At 44.3% G+C, this 15000-nt stretch overlaps 1 protein-coding gene across 1 annotated transcript; it reads left to right on the top strand.

Annotated features, from left to right (window-relative positions):
- The first annotated feature begins 216 nt into the window (after positions 1 to 216).
- On the top strand, positions 217 to 14667 carry rac3b (Rac family small GTPase 3b). Its single transcript, XM_085283566.1, has 6 exons — positions 217 to 393; positions 3705 to 3776; positions 4757 to 4874; positions 7210 to 7272; positions 7865 to 8024; positions 12368 to 14667. Exons 1-6 carry the CDS (start codon positions 359 to 361, stop codon positions 12496 to 12498), a joined length of 579 nt encoding a protein of 192 aa, XP_085139692.1. The 5' UTR covers positions 217 to 358; the 3' UTR covers positions 12499 to 14667.
- The last annotated feature ends 333 nt before the right edge of the window (positions 14668 to 15000 follow it).

Below are 15000 nucleotides of genomic sequence, written 5' to 3'. Positions count from 1 at the left end.
ACGGGTTAAACTAAATATCGTTGTGCTCAGTCACGTGGATCGCCCTGTACTAGCTGTCTTTATAACTTAACGTTGTCGATGTAACGTAAGCAGCATCGCTGGTAGCATGTAGCGATGGCGGAAGTGATCGGAGCGAGCCATCTCTTCGTCTACTGGCGTTCTTCTGTTCCGCCTCTGTCCCTTTAAGAACGCTCGGCACTTCTCGGAGACTGTCGTAACTGCTCGTCATCGACCCTTTTCACTGCGGCTCCATCGCTGAGCGGACTGGCCCGCTGTTCTCGTACGAGACCTCAGCGCTTACTGTCGGATCGGTGAACTCCCAGCGCCGGCTCCCTGAAAGCCTCCAGCTGCTGTCCAAATGCAGGCGATTAAGTGTGTGGTGGTCGGCGACGGGTAAGAGCACGCTCACAGAAACGGCACATTTGTCATGTGGGGTTCAGTGATGCATCCACTGATGGATGGATGATGGGAGGATGCTATGTAGTGAAAAGGGGCTGGGGCTCGGCGATCCGTCGGCCGCCTCTCTTTCTCAGATACAGCTCCACGGGCATCTGCATGTGATCACGTCTTCATCCAGCGCAAAGGCAGGAGCCGAGCATCGAGATGCTGCGGGAACACCTACACGCCTGGTAGGCCATTGAAGGCGGGCTGAAGTGCTGATGCACGCTAAGGAATTTGTGGCCCTGTCAGTGGCAAGCAGCAGGCCCCGCTGCCCTAATTCTGCTCCTACTGCATCCAGATCCCACCCAGCGGCATGTGCACTGAAGTCTGCTGCGAGAGTGCGCCGCGCCGTTTGGAAATGCTAATATGATTAGTGGTCGCTGATTAAAGCCACCGGCACTCCTATCAGTTCTTACAAACATCAGGAGCGGCCAAAGGTCTTTTTTATCATCAAAGGCAAAATGGGAAAATAAAAGAATGCTGAGTGCTGCTGTCTGCACACACTGTGTTTACAGCACGGTGCTGTGTGCAGACACACGGAGCCGTCCAACCTACGAGCTCAGTTTACCTTTCAAGTCGAGAAGCCCTCGCCTGCCTCCAGAGGGAGCTGGGGCCGCTCGATCCCTGCAGGAGTCCTAGTCTCACTTCTTATTGGTCATTACTGAGATCACACTTCTTTAACACGCATTCAGCAACTTTTAAAACATCGTCCAGTTGCTGAATTTTTAACCTCGAGGGCTTAGCCGGATATTTCCGAACAGCTGCACTGGTTTTATGGCTCTTTCTGACCAGATCATCTGCACTGAGCTAAATGTGCCACAGTCTGCACAAGTGTGAGTCTTTGACTTGTAGAGAAACGGGCTGTCTTGGATTTGTAGCAAAAGTTGTTGTTTTTTTTTAAAAATGCAGCAAAATTATATAAATGTCATTTAAAAAATCTTTAAATAGTCTTTTTTTCATTTTAGAAGCACAGACTGTAAGTAAAGATGGCAGTAGCTTCTGGGTGTGAAAAGCAATGGCACCTTAGAGATGCATTACTTCTAATGGCCACCAGGAAAAGACCTCCAGTTTCACCAAAGTCTCTGTGGAAATGATGCTCAGCAGTTTAATCTAGTCTCACCTCCAAGGTGTCAAGTTATACTGATGACATCACACTGCAGTCACCAGGAAGAATACACCTGGGTCTGCTACTGAGCCGGCGTGCCCGGCTAATGTGAGGATTCAAAGAGCGACAGCGTGACAGTGACAGCGTGACCCTGCGGTGGATACTTGCATCTTTGTTATGCAGTCTGTGGTTGGAATCCACTGACTTTAAATGTCGCACACAGCCCCTGACAGTGTTGTTGAGACCACCGCAGGGCTCAGAAAGCTGTTTCTAACAGGAACCTGCTGTTATGTGCGATGAGGCTGTTTATGAGGTGGGCGGGATATAAAAATGTGTGTTTTTCTCGTCAGCTGCCACAAACAGCTTTAATACAGACTGTACAGATGCTGCTAGCTGTGTGTTTGGTGTCTTCAGATTGTTACCTGGTGCCGTTCACGTTACTTGACCCACGCTGACAGTAGCACGCAGGGACGTAATGAAGTGAAGGACAGCAGGTTCGCAGCTTCAGTGTCGGGGTCGTGGGCCAGCTTCACACTCGGAGCAGGGATGTGGTATTACCAGCACCTGTGCATTCACTGCTGTACATCTGCACGTGTAGCACTGTGTGTGTTTGTGTAACAGCATCTCTGTTTCCCTGCAGTTGTTTCAACTTCCTGTTCCTGCGGATCTGTTTGGAGACATTTAAACTCACTCATGTGTGACTTTTGTATTATTGCAGGGTTTTACCTTGTTCTGTTGTGTTTTGGTGCTACATAAATAAAACTGAGTTGAAGTTGAAGCGTGTACATCTTACAGCTTCAGCTTGTGCGACGCAGAGCAAATCTGAACCATTTGTGTGTTTTGAGTGAAACAGGTGTGATTGAGAGACGTACTGTGTGAGTCCAGAGGTCTGGAAGTGAAAGCAAAGGCTTTGCACATTTTCCAGGAGACGGGTTCTGCTTGACATCTCCACCTGAGTGGGTGTCACGGTGGTACAGTGGTTAGCACTGCTGCCTCACAGCAAGAAAGTCCTGGTTTTGAACTTCGCATGTTGTCTGCTCCTGCATGCTTTCTCTCCTGCACGGCGGGTAGTTATTCTGAAGCATCATTTCATTTTCACTTGAAGGACCTAAAATCTGCTTGCATATCAAAGCCACGTCTGATTTTTAGAAAAGAACTGCGGGGCCTGAGCTTACCCTTTGATGGACTCATTTCTAACCCTGGCCATGTTGGTCCCTCCCAGCAAGCATTTTAGCATCTTCAGCCCTAACTACTTCCTTATTTATGCAGTTCTTACTCTGTGGCCTCTAAGCTCTTGTATCTGTGACACAGTCACACAGATCTTTGGGTTTTGTGTGCTGCCCAAGGACAGCCTGGATGAGCTGGGGATCACACCACCAGTGTTCAGATCAGTAGATGAGCCACTCGATCTTCTGAAGAATAGTCGTAATCATTGAAACTGACTAATGAAGCAGCTGTAAGTGTCAGTGTTTCCCTTCTGACCAAACAGAGTCCCACTGACCTCAAATCACTTTTATATCAGTCACACATTTTGCCACCGCGTGTCACTGCTGTTGGTCACGTCTGTGGAGACGAGCACACAGAATCGCTCATGAGTCATGCATGAGCAGCCAGCCAATACTCATCCATGCCGCCACCAGTAGCATCGAGTGGCTCGAGTCGGAGGGGTGCTGTTGGCCTGTGAGCAGAGGAGAGGTGGGCTATGTCTGCGAGTAACTGTGTGTGGACAGGTATGAACATCTTTGTGGGGACCAAAAATTGGAGGCTTACTATACTCGTGGGGACCAAAATCCCCCACGAGTCTGAAGGCGTTTCTGAGACTCAAAATGTGGTTTTACTCGTTCTAGTGTCAGGGTTACATTAGGTTATGGTCAGGGTCAGGCATTCATCTTTGATGGTTGCATTATGTCCATGAGATGTCCCCACAAGGATGTGTGTGTGTGCGTGTGCATGTGTGTGTGTGTGTGTGTGTGGCTACCATAGAAGGCTACTGTGTCCCTAGGCAACATGTATGTAGGCCAATGTCTGTGTGGCACTCAGCTGAAAGGGGATAGAGGCCTCCATTGTGCTCACACATGCATGTGGCCTGTTTACGCTCAGGTTTGTATGAGAGTGGAGCTGCAGCCTAATTTTGGATCCTCTGCTGTCACTTCCTCAGGGCTGTGGGTAAGACCTGTCTGCTGATTAGTTACACCACCAATGCCTTCCCCGGTGAATACATCCCCACTGTGTGAGTAACCCGAACACTCCTCATGCTCTCACAATACCACCATGTAACGCTGTAGGGCTGAGCGCTCTGTCAAAGACACTGTGCTGTCTAAAGGTTTCACACAAAGGATTTAATAATAATTATAATAATAATACAGCTGTTCTCCTGCAAGAACTTAGTTGACAAGAAAGAGAACACAGAAAAGAGACGAATGAATGTCAAATGAAATCAGATAAAATAAAAGATATCGCTCATTCAGCGAGCTGTGAATGTGCTGCAAACTCCTGCACAGTTCTGTACACCGAGAAACTATCCATGCTTATCGATGGATGATATTTGTAGTATTTATATATTTAATATTGCAAATCAAACAGACTGATGTTATGTATACTCCTTAATGTTTTTTAACTTTTCAAATTTTAAGCTGTTAAGATATTTCAGTGTTTATCAGCTACGTCGTGACACAAATGTTACACTTTTAAACCAGCATAACAAAATAATCATGACAACTGTGCCAAGCCCAGAAAGTTCCCTTAAATCCTGTTTTTCAAATATCTGCATCTCACCTCAGTCGTGTTAAACCAACTGGCAGGTGGCTCTTTAATATGAGCAGCATATATCCCATAGGTTGGAAACCAGTTCATATCAAATTAGAGTTAGTAGAGTAATTCAGTTTCAAAGTGCTGGACCCATCCGCAGCAGAAGAACCTGATACCTGAGAGCCCAGTGAGCACTGGGCTGAATGAGGAACTCCCAGTTCAGCTCCGGACTGGACTGTTTGCTGTCCCTTAAATTTCATTCCCTCTTTTAAAAGCTTTTATCAAATATAGTAATGCAACACCAAAAAGTAGACTTGGAGGAGAAAAAGCTTCCTTAAATATTTACCAACCCTTATCTAGGCGGTCATGTAGTTCTGCAAAGTGTTGTTTAGGAGTAATCGCACTACTGTTGTCAGTAGTCTCAGCTGCTTTTTACTCAGTGTGCTGTCCAATTCCCTGCAGCTTTGACAACTACTCTGCCAATGTGATGGTGGATGGGAAACCAGTGAATCTGGGTCTGTGGGATACAGCAGGACAGGAGGACTACGACAGGCTCAGACCACTGTCTTACCCACAGACGGTATTCCTACTCTTTCCTCCCACACACTCACAGCATGCCACAGATACGTGACTGAACCGAGCTTCCTGTGTGACCTGTTTAGATGAACGAGTAAGAGAATGAAATGGAAGGTGGTTAATGTACGAAGGTTGCTGTAATGCTTTGTAGACCCCAGCATTTATCAGTTTATCCGTTCAATATGAAAACTGTATGCCTTAAATTAATGATTATGCCAATATTTCAAGAAGTCCAAACTACACTCACCAGTTCAGATGGCTAACAGGGTGTGAGGAAAAGGCTGTTCTGCGATCTCCCATTCAAGATTAGCAACTGCTTCCCTTCCCCATCTGCAATGCATGCTGGAACTCTGGCAGTCCGTCATCGTGATTGTTGTGGCAGGTTATCCAGTTAGTGAGCAAAAAAATGCCACCATTTTCACTGCATTGTGCACTGGCACAGGATAGATCTGCTGAATGTTCTCCCCCAGACACCCCAGGGTGTTCCACTATGAGCGGGCTCCTCCAACATGCAGCGTTCAGCTTTAAAGCTGCTGACTCTGTAACTGCAAACTGCCAGCTCTCATCAACAACGACAGTCCTTCACGTGAAATTCAGGTTAGTTTGCAAAAGAATTGGATTTGAAGTCTGATGAAATCCGCCTGTGCAGTGTGGGCACAACAGAACTTCCAGGGAGCAATCCAGAAATAGCAGGTGGAAGCTGCCTGGAAACGGCCAAAAGGATGATCTGGGAGGCGATTATGCACACAGGCACTGATTCAAACAGGGATTTTCACTTTCATATCTCTGTCCGCGTGAAAAGCAAAAAATGATGTCAAACACTGATGACGATGCCGAGAAAACAGGCGGTGAGACGTTGGTCAGCACGGTCTGACATCAAAAGAGGCGATAACGGCGCACACCTTTGACGTCCAAGATGAAATCATTTTCCTTCGCCAAGTGTACAAGCAGAACCATGGTTCCTGAAAGTGTTCACCCTGGAAGGGCTTTAAGAAGCCCTGTGTTTTTATAAAAATGGGGATTTTGACATAAAACGTCATTTACTTGTGTATGAAAAACACTGAAAAACAGCCTAAACACTGAGGAAAAGCTACAGTTACCAAAGTACCGCGCACGTGTGGGCGGGGCTCCAGTTCAAGGGAAGGTTTTCATGCACAGTGCTCCCTCGCTATAACGCGGTTCACCTATCATGGCCTCGCTGATTTTTTTTTTCTTTTTGATTTTTTTTTTATTACAGCACATTGTGTTCTGCGTCCTGATTGGCTGTAGACCATTGTCAATCAGTCTCGTATATTTTTAAAAATATATTGCAATATTCAGATTCTGTACATAAAGGTAAACTTTATCAATATTCATTTTATCTAATATCAAAGTCTCACACTCAGTCTTTCTCTCATTTCAGTTTTATTGTTGACAAACTGAACGGTTTGTATTACAGTCTAGTCCAACTTAACTGAATGCAACCATCTGGTACAATTATAGCTATTCTGAACTATGCAATTTATGAAAACTATGCAGCCCCGTCAGCAACTGAAGAATTTGAAAGTAAATTAAAACAAAATATAATTTTACATTAAATAAAAAAGTTTTAAACGTAATTAAAATAAAACATGTCTTAAATTAAAATAAGTAAACTGTCATGTTTATTGCTGCCATAAAACAGTTAAACACATTTGGACAGTGTCAGGATTCTTGCTCAGAAAAAGGATCAACATGCTCTGAAGTCAGAGCACCAAAACCTTTTTTGTTACAAAATATCGATTTCTGCTGTCGCTGTATCGATACATTATTAGCAAACAAAATATCACGATACTACACAGTATCGATTTTTCCCCCACCCCTAGTAATAACTGTAAGAAATAAAGCTGCCTACTTCGGAGATTTCACCTATCGCGGGTTATTTTTAGAACGTAACTCCCGGGATAAACGAGGGACCGCTGTGTATATTTGCCCACTATGTTGATAACCACTTCTTGTGTAGATAAGCACCAAACATTCATCCACTGTCTTATCCAGTTTAGGCTTGCAGTGGTCGGAGCCTATCCCTGCTGCCATAAGGCGAGAGGCGGGGTCTGTCCTGGATGTCCTCGGTCTATTACACTTAAAATGTCTTTGAACAAACAATATCAAGCAGAAACACGCCTCTTTGAGGCTTTTGTGTTGTAACTTTTAATAAGTGTCGAAGACTTCAAATAAAGCTGATTTCTTGTGGTGGTTTTATACACACACACACACACACACACACACACACACACACACACACACACACACACACACACACACACACACACACACACAGATCTCACTCTCAACTAGCGATGTCTCTGGTTCTCTCCCAGGATGTGTTCTTGATATGCTTCTCCCTGGTCAGTCCGGCCTCCTTTGAGAACGTCCGAGCTAAGGTCAGTACGCTGACCGTCCACCCCGCCCCCTCCTTTTTCCCCCTTCACGCCGAGTCTGACCACAAGGAGGCACATCTTTGGCTCCACCTGGTTTATCACACCTGTTCAGTCCTCAGCTTAGAATGGTCTGGATTTGATACTCCAGCAGGACGTGGAGCGCAGACACACACATTGTAGGCTGAGGCCTGAGCGAGTGCAAACACTCTGCAGAGGGAGCGTCACGGCCGGCTGTGGTTTGATCTGCTGAGCATCATGAGACGCTCTCGTGTGAAATCACACTTTTCACGAGGTCTGGGGTCCCTCTGTAGAGTCTCTGTGTTTCCGACGGGATTGTCCCATCGTGTGATGTGATTGGAGGTTTCTTTGCCTGAGGATGTCTTGTGTTCATGCCTTCATTCAAACTTAATAACAATGTTTTCTGTAGCCACAACTCAGTTTGTTGAATGTCACTGTGGAAAGGGTCATGATGTTCTTCCACCGCCGCCAGCTGACTCTTCTCTTTCTCCTCTCTCACTGACTTTGTCTTTTGTATATCCATATGTACACATCTGTGTGTGGTTGTGTCTGTGTGTGGGTGCCTGTGGTGCCCTAGTGGTACCCTGAGGTGAGACACCATTGCCCCAACACACCCATCATTCTGGTGGGCACCAAGCTGGATCTACGAGATGACAAGGACACCATTGAGAGGCTGCGGGACAAGAAGCTGTCCCCCATCACCTACCCGCAGGGCCTGGCCATGGCGAGAGAGATTGGTGAGGCTGTAACGGCATCGTTTTTTCTCTAACATTAATTTAGCTATATATAATGATTGCTGTTTGTCTGTTGTCTCAGTAAGTAACATATTAAATTGGGTACCAGTGACAGTTGATCCAAAGAAAAGTGTATATACAGTTTTCTGGGTTGAAGGAACTAAGTAGAATATTGGTTAGTCAGAGGTGGGATATAACCAGGCACATTTACTCACTTATGTAGGTGTAAACTCAGTTTTAGTTGCTAATTAATTCAATTCAATTTTATTTACCAAATCACAACAAAAGTCGCCTCAAGGCTTTTAAAATTAGTTTCCTGATGATCATTTTCCAAGCCCTGCCTGCACGGTGAAAACATCAGCGGCCGGATGCTTGTGACAAACTGAAATCAGCTGTTTATGGACGGAGTAGGTTCTTCTACTTCTCAGCACACTTACATGTGATTTTTGAATAAACTTCGACTGATCATTCTTGCTCTTACTGAGGTTTTCAAATGCACAAGCTTTCCCTGTAGTAAAGTATTGTTACAATGCAGTATAAGTACTTTTTACTTAAAAAAATTTATGTTTTTCTACAAACGAGGTCACCAAAGCCCTTTTCCAATAGAACCTCCACGGAGCGACTCGGCACGGTTTTCAGGGTTTCCCATTAGGTCATAGTTCCTGGTACCAGTTTTTAGCACCTGCTTGGATTTCAAGTGATCCAAACAGGTACTAAGTGTGACATCATCAGACTGTATGCCACTGATTGGCTGGCTGTAGCGTTACGAGTCATGAGAGCGTTCACGAAAGTCCAAATCGCCATTTTTGAAACGGCTACAAAAACAACGCAGTGATCTCTGAGTGTGCCGAAACGCCACGGACCGAGTAGCAGGCATGTGTTTGCTTCGATGTCCACCTTTGTTGTGGCGTTCGTGTCGCATATTAATTACGTCTCGAGACGCGCAGACGCGTTGCTATGACGACACGGTACTAGAGGGTTCTAATGGAAGACCAGTCGATCCGCGAGTCGAGTAGGTGGGAAAGGGCTCATGTGACACAGTGGACAGAAACACGCTTTACAAAGTCGATTCCTAAAAAGTTGTGAAAATGAAAACAGGCTGCGTAGATTTAGAGATCTCATGAATTCGTACTTTACTGATAATAGAACATAAATCAATGTTTAAACTGGGGAAATGTCACATTTTAAGAAAAATAAGAGCTCATTATTCACTGCATAGCAGTAGCATGTCCACAGCTTTGTAGTCTCCACCGTCTGCTGCTTGGTGCTCAGCAGAACTTAATTCAGGCTGAAAGCAGCTAACGAAAAATACATTTACCAACTTTTTTAAGCTCACTCACTAATTAATGCATAACGCTGTGTTTGTTCTGTGCACACACACACACACACACACACACACACACACACACACACACACACACACACACACACACACACACGTGGAGAGGGTGTGCTCAGCCTCCCCTGTACATAAACATGTCCATTAGTTTGGGTTAGAGCTGCTTTGAGTTCAGCCTCTAAAGTGAGGAACATCCGACCTCAGAATGCTGGAACATGCCCACACCCCACTGACGAGCAGAAGCACGAAGGCGTGATTGGAGAATGATGTTTGTGTAAGTGAGGAACCATGAATTGCACACAGTTCCAGCCAACTGTCAATGAAACATCCTTCTATAAACCTTTGAAGCTTATTAACTTTCCAACATGATTGTTAAAGACACGTGGATTTAGAAATCATGACCACAGTGACTGTGAGAAAACAGTGACCAGATATCTGTTGGGGAATGTTGTTGCTATTAGACTGGGAGTCACAAGGAGTCAGGAATTCTTTGGACTCGATCTGCTGTCAGTGTCAGTCACTATGAGTGACTTCCATATGTGCCTTTTTGTCCTGACCTCATCTCAATACTCAGCTCACTGGTATCCATCTCACCTGTTCAAGAGCCAATTTACAGTAACTGTCAACCCAAAGCAATTCATATTGTAGGATAAAGACCCAAGAATGTCAGATAGGGACAGAACTACCTGGAGACCTCTGCTGGTATTAGGATAGCTGGGAAAGGCAATGTTAGCCTATAAATGCTGTGGGCACATGAATCGTATGTACAGCTGGAGAAAGAGACCACTTTATAACCACGTTTGTAGTTTTCTGTGACGTGAGTTGAAGTGCTTGTCACATGAAGATTATTTGCTCCATTGTTGTAGTCCTACTGAGGAGATGATCCAGTGTTACTCCGGCCTTTGTAAAGGCTTTCAACAATCTTATCTGAAAGCAGCGCTCAAACCGATGATGTAGTAAACCTTTAATTCACTTTGATCAATTCAAATATGGCTGATTATTGTATTGTATATCGGTATGTATATAATTATTAAAAGCTGTGATAAGAAGCAGATGTTTATACAGCAGCGTAATATTCAAGGAGCTGTGGAAGTTCCAACATGCCAGCATGTTGATGATTGTTTTGATTGTGTAATCCTGATTCATACATGTGATTGTATGACTGTTGTTGTGCAGCATCATTGTTTTTATGAATGATCTGTGCCACTCTGTGCAGGGACCAACTCGTTTAGAAAAGTAATTTTTAACTCCAATTTTAAAAAAATCATTTTAAAAACAACAAAATGCAATGCTTTGCAAATCTCATAAATCCCTATTGTATTCACAATAGAACACAGAAAACCTGTTAAATCTTTAAACTCTTAATTTTGAACGATTTCACAAAGAATCTTGACTCATTTTGAGTCTGATGACAGCAAATGTTTCAAAAAGGTTGGGCCAGGTGCAACAGCAGGCTGGAAAACTCAGTGGTCCTAAAAGGAAACAGCTGGAGGAACAATTTCAATTCAGTTTAATTGTATTTAGACCGCTCCAAATCACAACAACAGTGACCTCAAGGTGCTTTATACTGTAAGCTCGACCCTACAACAATACATACAGAGAAAACCCAACAATCATATGACCCCTATGAGCAAGCACTTTGGCAACAGTGGGAAGGAAAAACTCCCCTTTAACAGGAAGAAACCTCCAGCAGAACCAGGCTCAGGGAGGGGCGGGGCCATCTGCTGTTGCGTTTTTATAACTAATAATAATTATAACTAATCAGTTTAAATGACAACAGGTCAGTAACATGTCTGGGTACAAAAAGAGTTCCTCAGAAGTAGGCGGGACCAAACTGTGTCTACAAATTATGGACCAATGACAGCATACTGTTCAGAAAAAGATGGACGAGAAGAGCTCCTCGAGGCAAGTGTTGTTGTGAGTTCTCTCGATATAAATCAAACTGAAGATCCAGGACTGCTGAGCTAGAATCCTCTGTCAGACAAGAACGGGACAAAGTTCCTCTCCCGAAACTCCACAGCTGCTCTCCTGTTTCCAGATGTTAGAAAAAGATACTACAAAGATGGAGACATACTCCTGTCGCAACCTTTTGGAGATGTTCTATTGTGAATAAAGTATTGGTTTATGAGATTTGTAAATCACTTTGTTTTGTTTTTATATGTACATGTTGCTCAGCTTCCCAGTAGTTGAACTGTGGCTGTGTTTAGCAGTGGGTAGAGACAGCGTGTCATCTGCTACGTTCTTTTTAAACACCCAAAATAAACAGTGTTTAAAAACAAGATTAAACTATTTCATTTAAAATAAAAAATTATTAGGAAATATTTATATTGTGATTTGAATTCCACTCGCCTTGTGTCAAGGAGGAAAAAACGATCACGCACCTGCTGTAATAGTTCCAGGGGTCTCAAACTCGCGGCCCGGGGGCCACTCGCACGAACTCATGTGTCACTTGCACTTGTATTTTGTTCAATACGAACGTGTGTGACAGACAGAGGACCAGTGTGTTTATTTGCTCTTTCAATGAAACGATTCAGTTAGTTAAGATATTGCTATATAATATTTCCATCCATTTTCTTCTGCCTATCCGGGGCCGGGTCGCGGGGGCAGCAGCCCGAGCAGAGAAGCCCAGACCTCCCCCTCCGCCTCCTCCAGCTTATCCGGGGGGACACCCAGGCGTTCCCAGGACACGCTGGAGAGATTATCTCTCCAGCGTGTCCTGGGTCTGCCCCGGGGCCTATATGATATTTGAAATTTAAAAAAAGCAAACAAAACATTTTCAGAAATGTTTGTTTTTGTATTAATTGAACACAAAAGTATCCTTCAGACGACAGTGCCAGCAGTGGCCCTCAGCTCCTTCCAGTGTGAGACCCCTGCTTTATTTACTCTCCTCAGTATTTGCATGGACAGTTATCTGGTGGGGCCCTTCGGTGAGTGCTAGGTGCTCTGTCGGGTAATGTAGAGGGGCGTATCAGGAGTTTTCCCATCATGCCCTCTCCCTGGTCCTCAGGAGCCGTGAAGTACTTGGAGTGCTCTGCGCTGACCCAGCGAGGCCTGAAGACGGTATTTGACGAGGCCATCCGGGCTGTGCTCTGCCCCCCACCCGTGAAGAAGAGGGGGAAGAGATGCACCATGTTCTAAGGAGGAAGCACTGCTAACACTACACCACATCACCATGAACAACAACCACTACTTCTCTGAGAGGATGAGAAAGAAAACTAGCGAGAGTGAGTGTGCACTGCTGAGATTGCTTTCTTTATATCGATGTTTTTTCAAAATCATATTGGTAGGACCAATATTTAACCCAGTTTTTTTAACCATTACAGAGTAAGGTCATAGGTTCTCTGTGAAAGACAATGACTGTCCAACTGCTTTGTACTCATAGACACGTGTCATGTTGCCACGAGGGCTCACAAAGACTTCTTATCTTCTTACTGCAAAGTCTTTTGTTTCTCAGCTATGCTTGCTTGAAATAATGCAGTGTTGACTAGATAGAACATGAACTGTGAATACGCCTTCAGCTCTGAAGTTACCCTCAGCTTCTGATCTAGGATCAGCACATTAAAAGAAATACTGCCTTCATTCGTTCAGCCCTCATTTCTGACAGTATGCACAGCGAGGTCCCCCCTGAGATCTGTGGTCACATGACAGAAACACCAGCAGTTAGACTCTCTGACAGCTTGGTTCACTGGCGGGTGTCCTGATTGGCATTTTATTATTCCCGATCCAAACCAAGTTCTTTAAAATGGCAAGGTATTCAAGTTTGCTCCATACTGCCAGATCAGCGTCTCATTATTAAACAGCTCATTGGAGAAAGGCTGTGCTGTTTCCCTCAGACTGGGCAAACGGCCCAAGATGCTCCCTGTAGTTCTTAGCTAGCACAGTGACTGTAACGATGGTCTAACTGCTTGTATTTGTTCAATCCTCTCAGTAACCTGTCGAGTTAGGACAGATTTCCTGCCAAACGATCACATCAGCGCTGCAGTCAAAGTATAAACATGTAACCGTGAACTCATCCTCTTGGGTTTCATCTCAGTAAAGCCACGCACAGACTCATAATCATAGCCCGTGTCATCGTTCTTAACTTTTCAATGAGAAAAAAGAGATTTTCAGTGAGACACAAAGGTTTAACTGGAGGTTTCAGTCAAAGCTTGTCTGTTTCATAACTGTACTTTAGAGGTCTACCTGCAAACCTTTCGCTCGCTTCCAGAAGCATCCTCTGATCAGTTGAAGAATTATTTGGCTATGCCCCTCCAGCGTGTTCTTGCTTCAGTCGCCTGATCTTGGTCAATTTCTTTGGGTAACTATTCTTAACTGTGAAGATGTGACAGACGAGCTTGCCAAACACACGGGGGCTGTACAACCTTGCTGCCTGAGTTCTGCCTGTGGGAGTGGAGGAGCTTGCATGGGTCTTAAAATATTCTGTCTTAATTTATCCCATTGTTTAGACTGTGTGTGTGTGTTTGTGCACAAGCACATGAATGCGTGCGTGACAGGTGTGTTTGCGTGCGTGCACGGTGGGCGGGCATGTGTCGGTGTCAGTGAGACAGTTTGGGGTAGTGCATAAGAGACAGTATTGTTTTAAGCCAAGTTTTTTAGTGTCCAGTTTTTGGTACTATTTCATATTGTATTGTAGTAAAACACAAGACTTTTCAACAATCTGTGACATAAAGGAAGGAAAACACACGAATATCAGTGACATCCAGTCATGTACAGAATAATCCTCAGAAAAGGAATGCGTTATGAATATCTACATGTACCTGAATATTTAGCTCGTAAAACTAAAACAATTCAAACTAAAGGGATTATAGTTGCTCATGTCGAAGTTAGAAGTGTCGCTAACAGTGTACGATAAAGGGCCAATCGTTGTGGAGTTTGTCGTCATGGCAAACAGTGCAGATTGCACCTTTATGAAATGCATTTCTGTATGGTCGCAGGCCTGCTGTGTGTCTGTCTCCCCCGTGTGGCGAGACGCAGCACTGCAGTGCTCCGTTATGCTGTCTTTGGTTGGCATAGCTGTGTGGTTGAATCATGTCGTGTGGTCCTGCCTAGCTAAGGTGTCGAAATGTAGCTGAGAAACAGCAAAAGAAAAAAAACTACTACTATTGCATGGAAGTTCTCTGGTTATTTGACCCACTGTAACTCTTAGGAGAGGTTGTATGATGAAATGCATTGGCCATGTACGTATGTAATGTAAGATGACTTGTATACTTGTTTCAACTGTTTGTCTTATTTTTTATTACTTCACATGTCTGTGTGGTGACATATTTCAATTTTTTGTATACTAAATACAAATGTATATGTAAGGTAGTCTGCTTCCTGTCGTCATTTCCTCCTCACACAGCGAGGCGTTCCCTCGGGTTCACATCGAAATGTGCTTCGTGGACTAACACTGAGGAAAACGCTAGTGGCTGCACGAGTCCTTTTTTTACAGGATTATTTACATATATATTAACAGAAGACGGACTGTTCCTGTACCTTTAGTTGTTTAGATTTATCAAAGTGACCAAACGAATCATTCTGACTGAAGATGATGATGATGGCTCTTATTCAGCTTCATCAGCAGGCTTTCCAGCACACGTCCAGGCTTCAGTTCTTCTTTGCTATTCTTTACTGCAGCACTGAAACAACTACAAGAGCCTG

The sequence above is a fragment of the Mchenga conophoros genome, linkage group LG8 (genome assembly GCF_057382185.1).
Source record: "Mchenga conophoros isolate Kocher_MC1m ecotype Shallow Benthic linkage group LG8, M_conophoros_male_GT1.1, whole genome shotgun sequence".
NCBI classification, from domain to species: domain Eukaryota; kingdom Metazoa; phylum Chordata; class Actinopteri; order Cichliformes; family Cichlidae; genus Mchenga; species Mchenga conophoros.
This window is presented reverse-complemented; position numbering and strand designations above follow the sequence as displayed.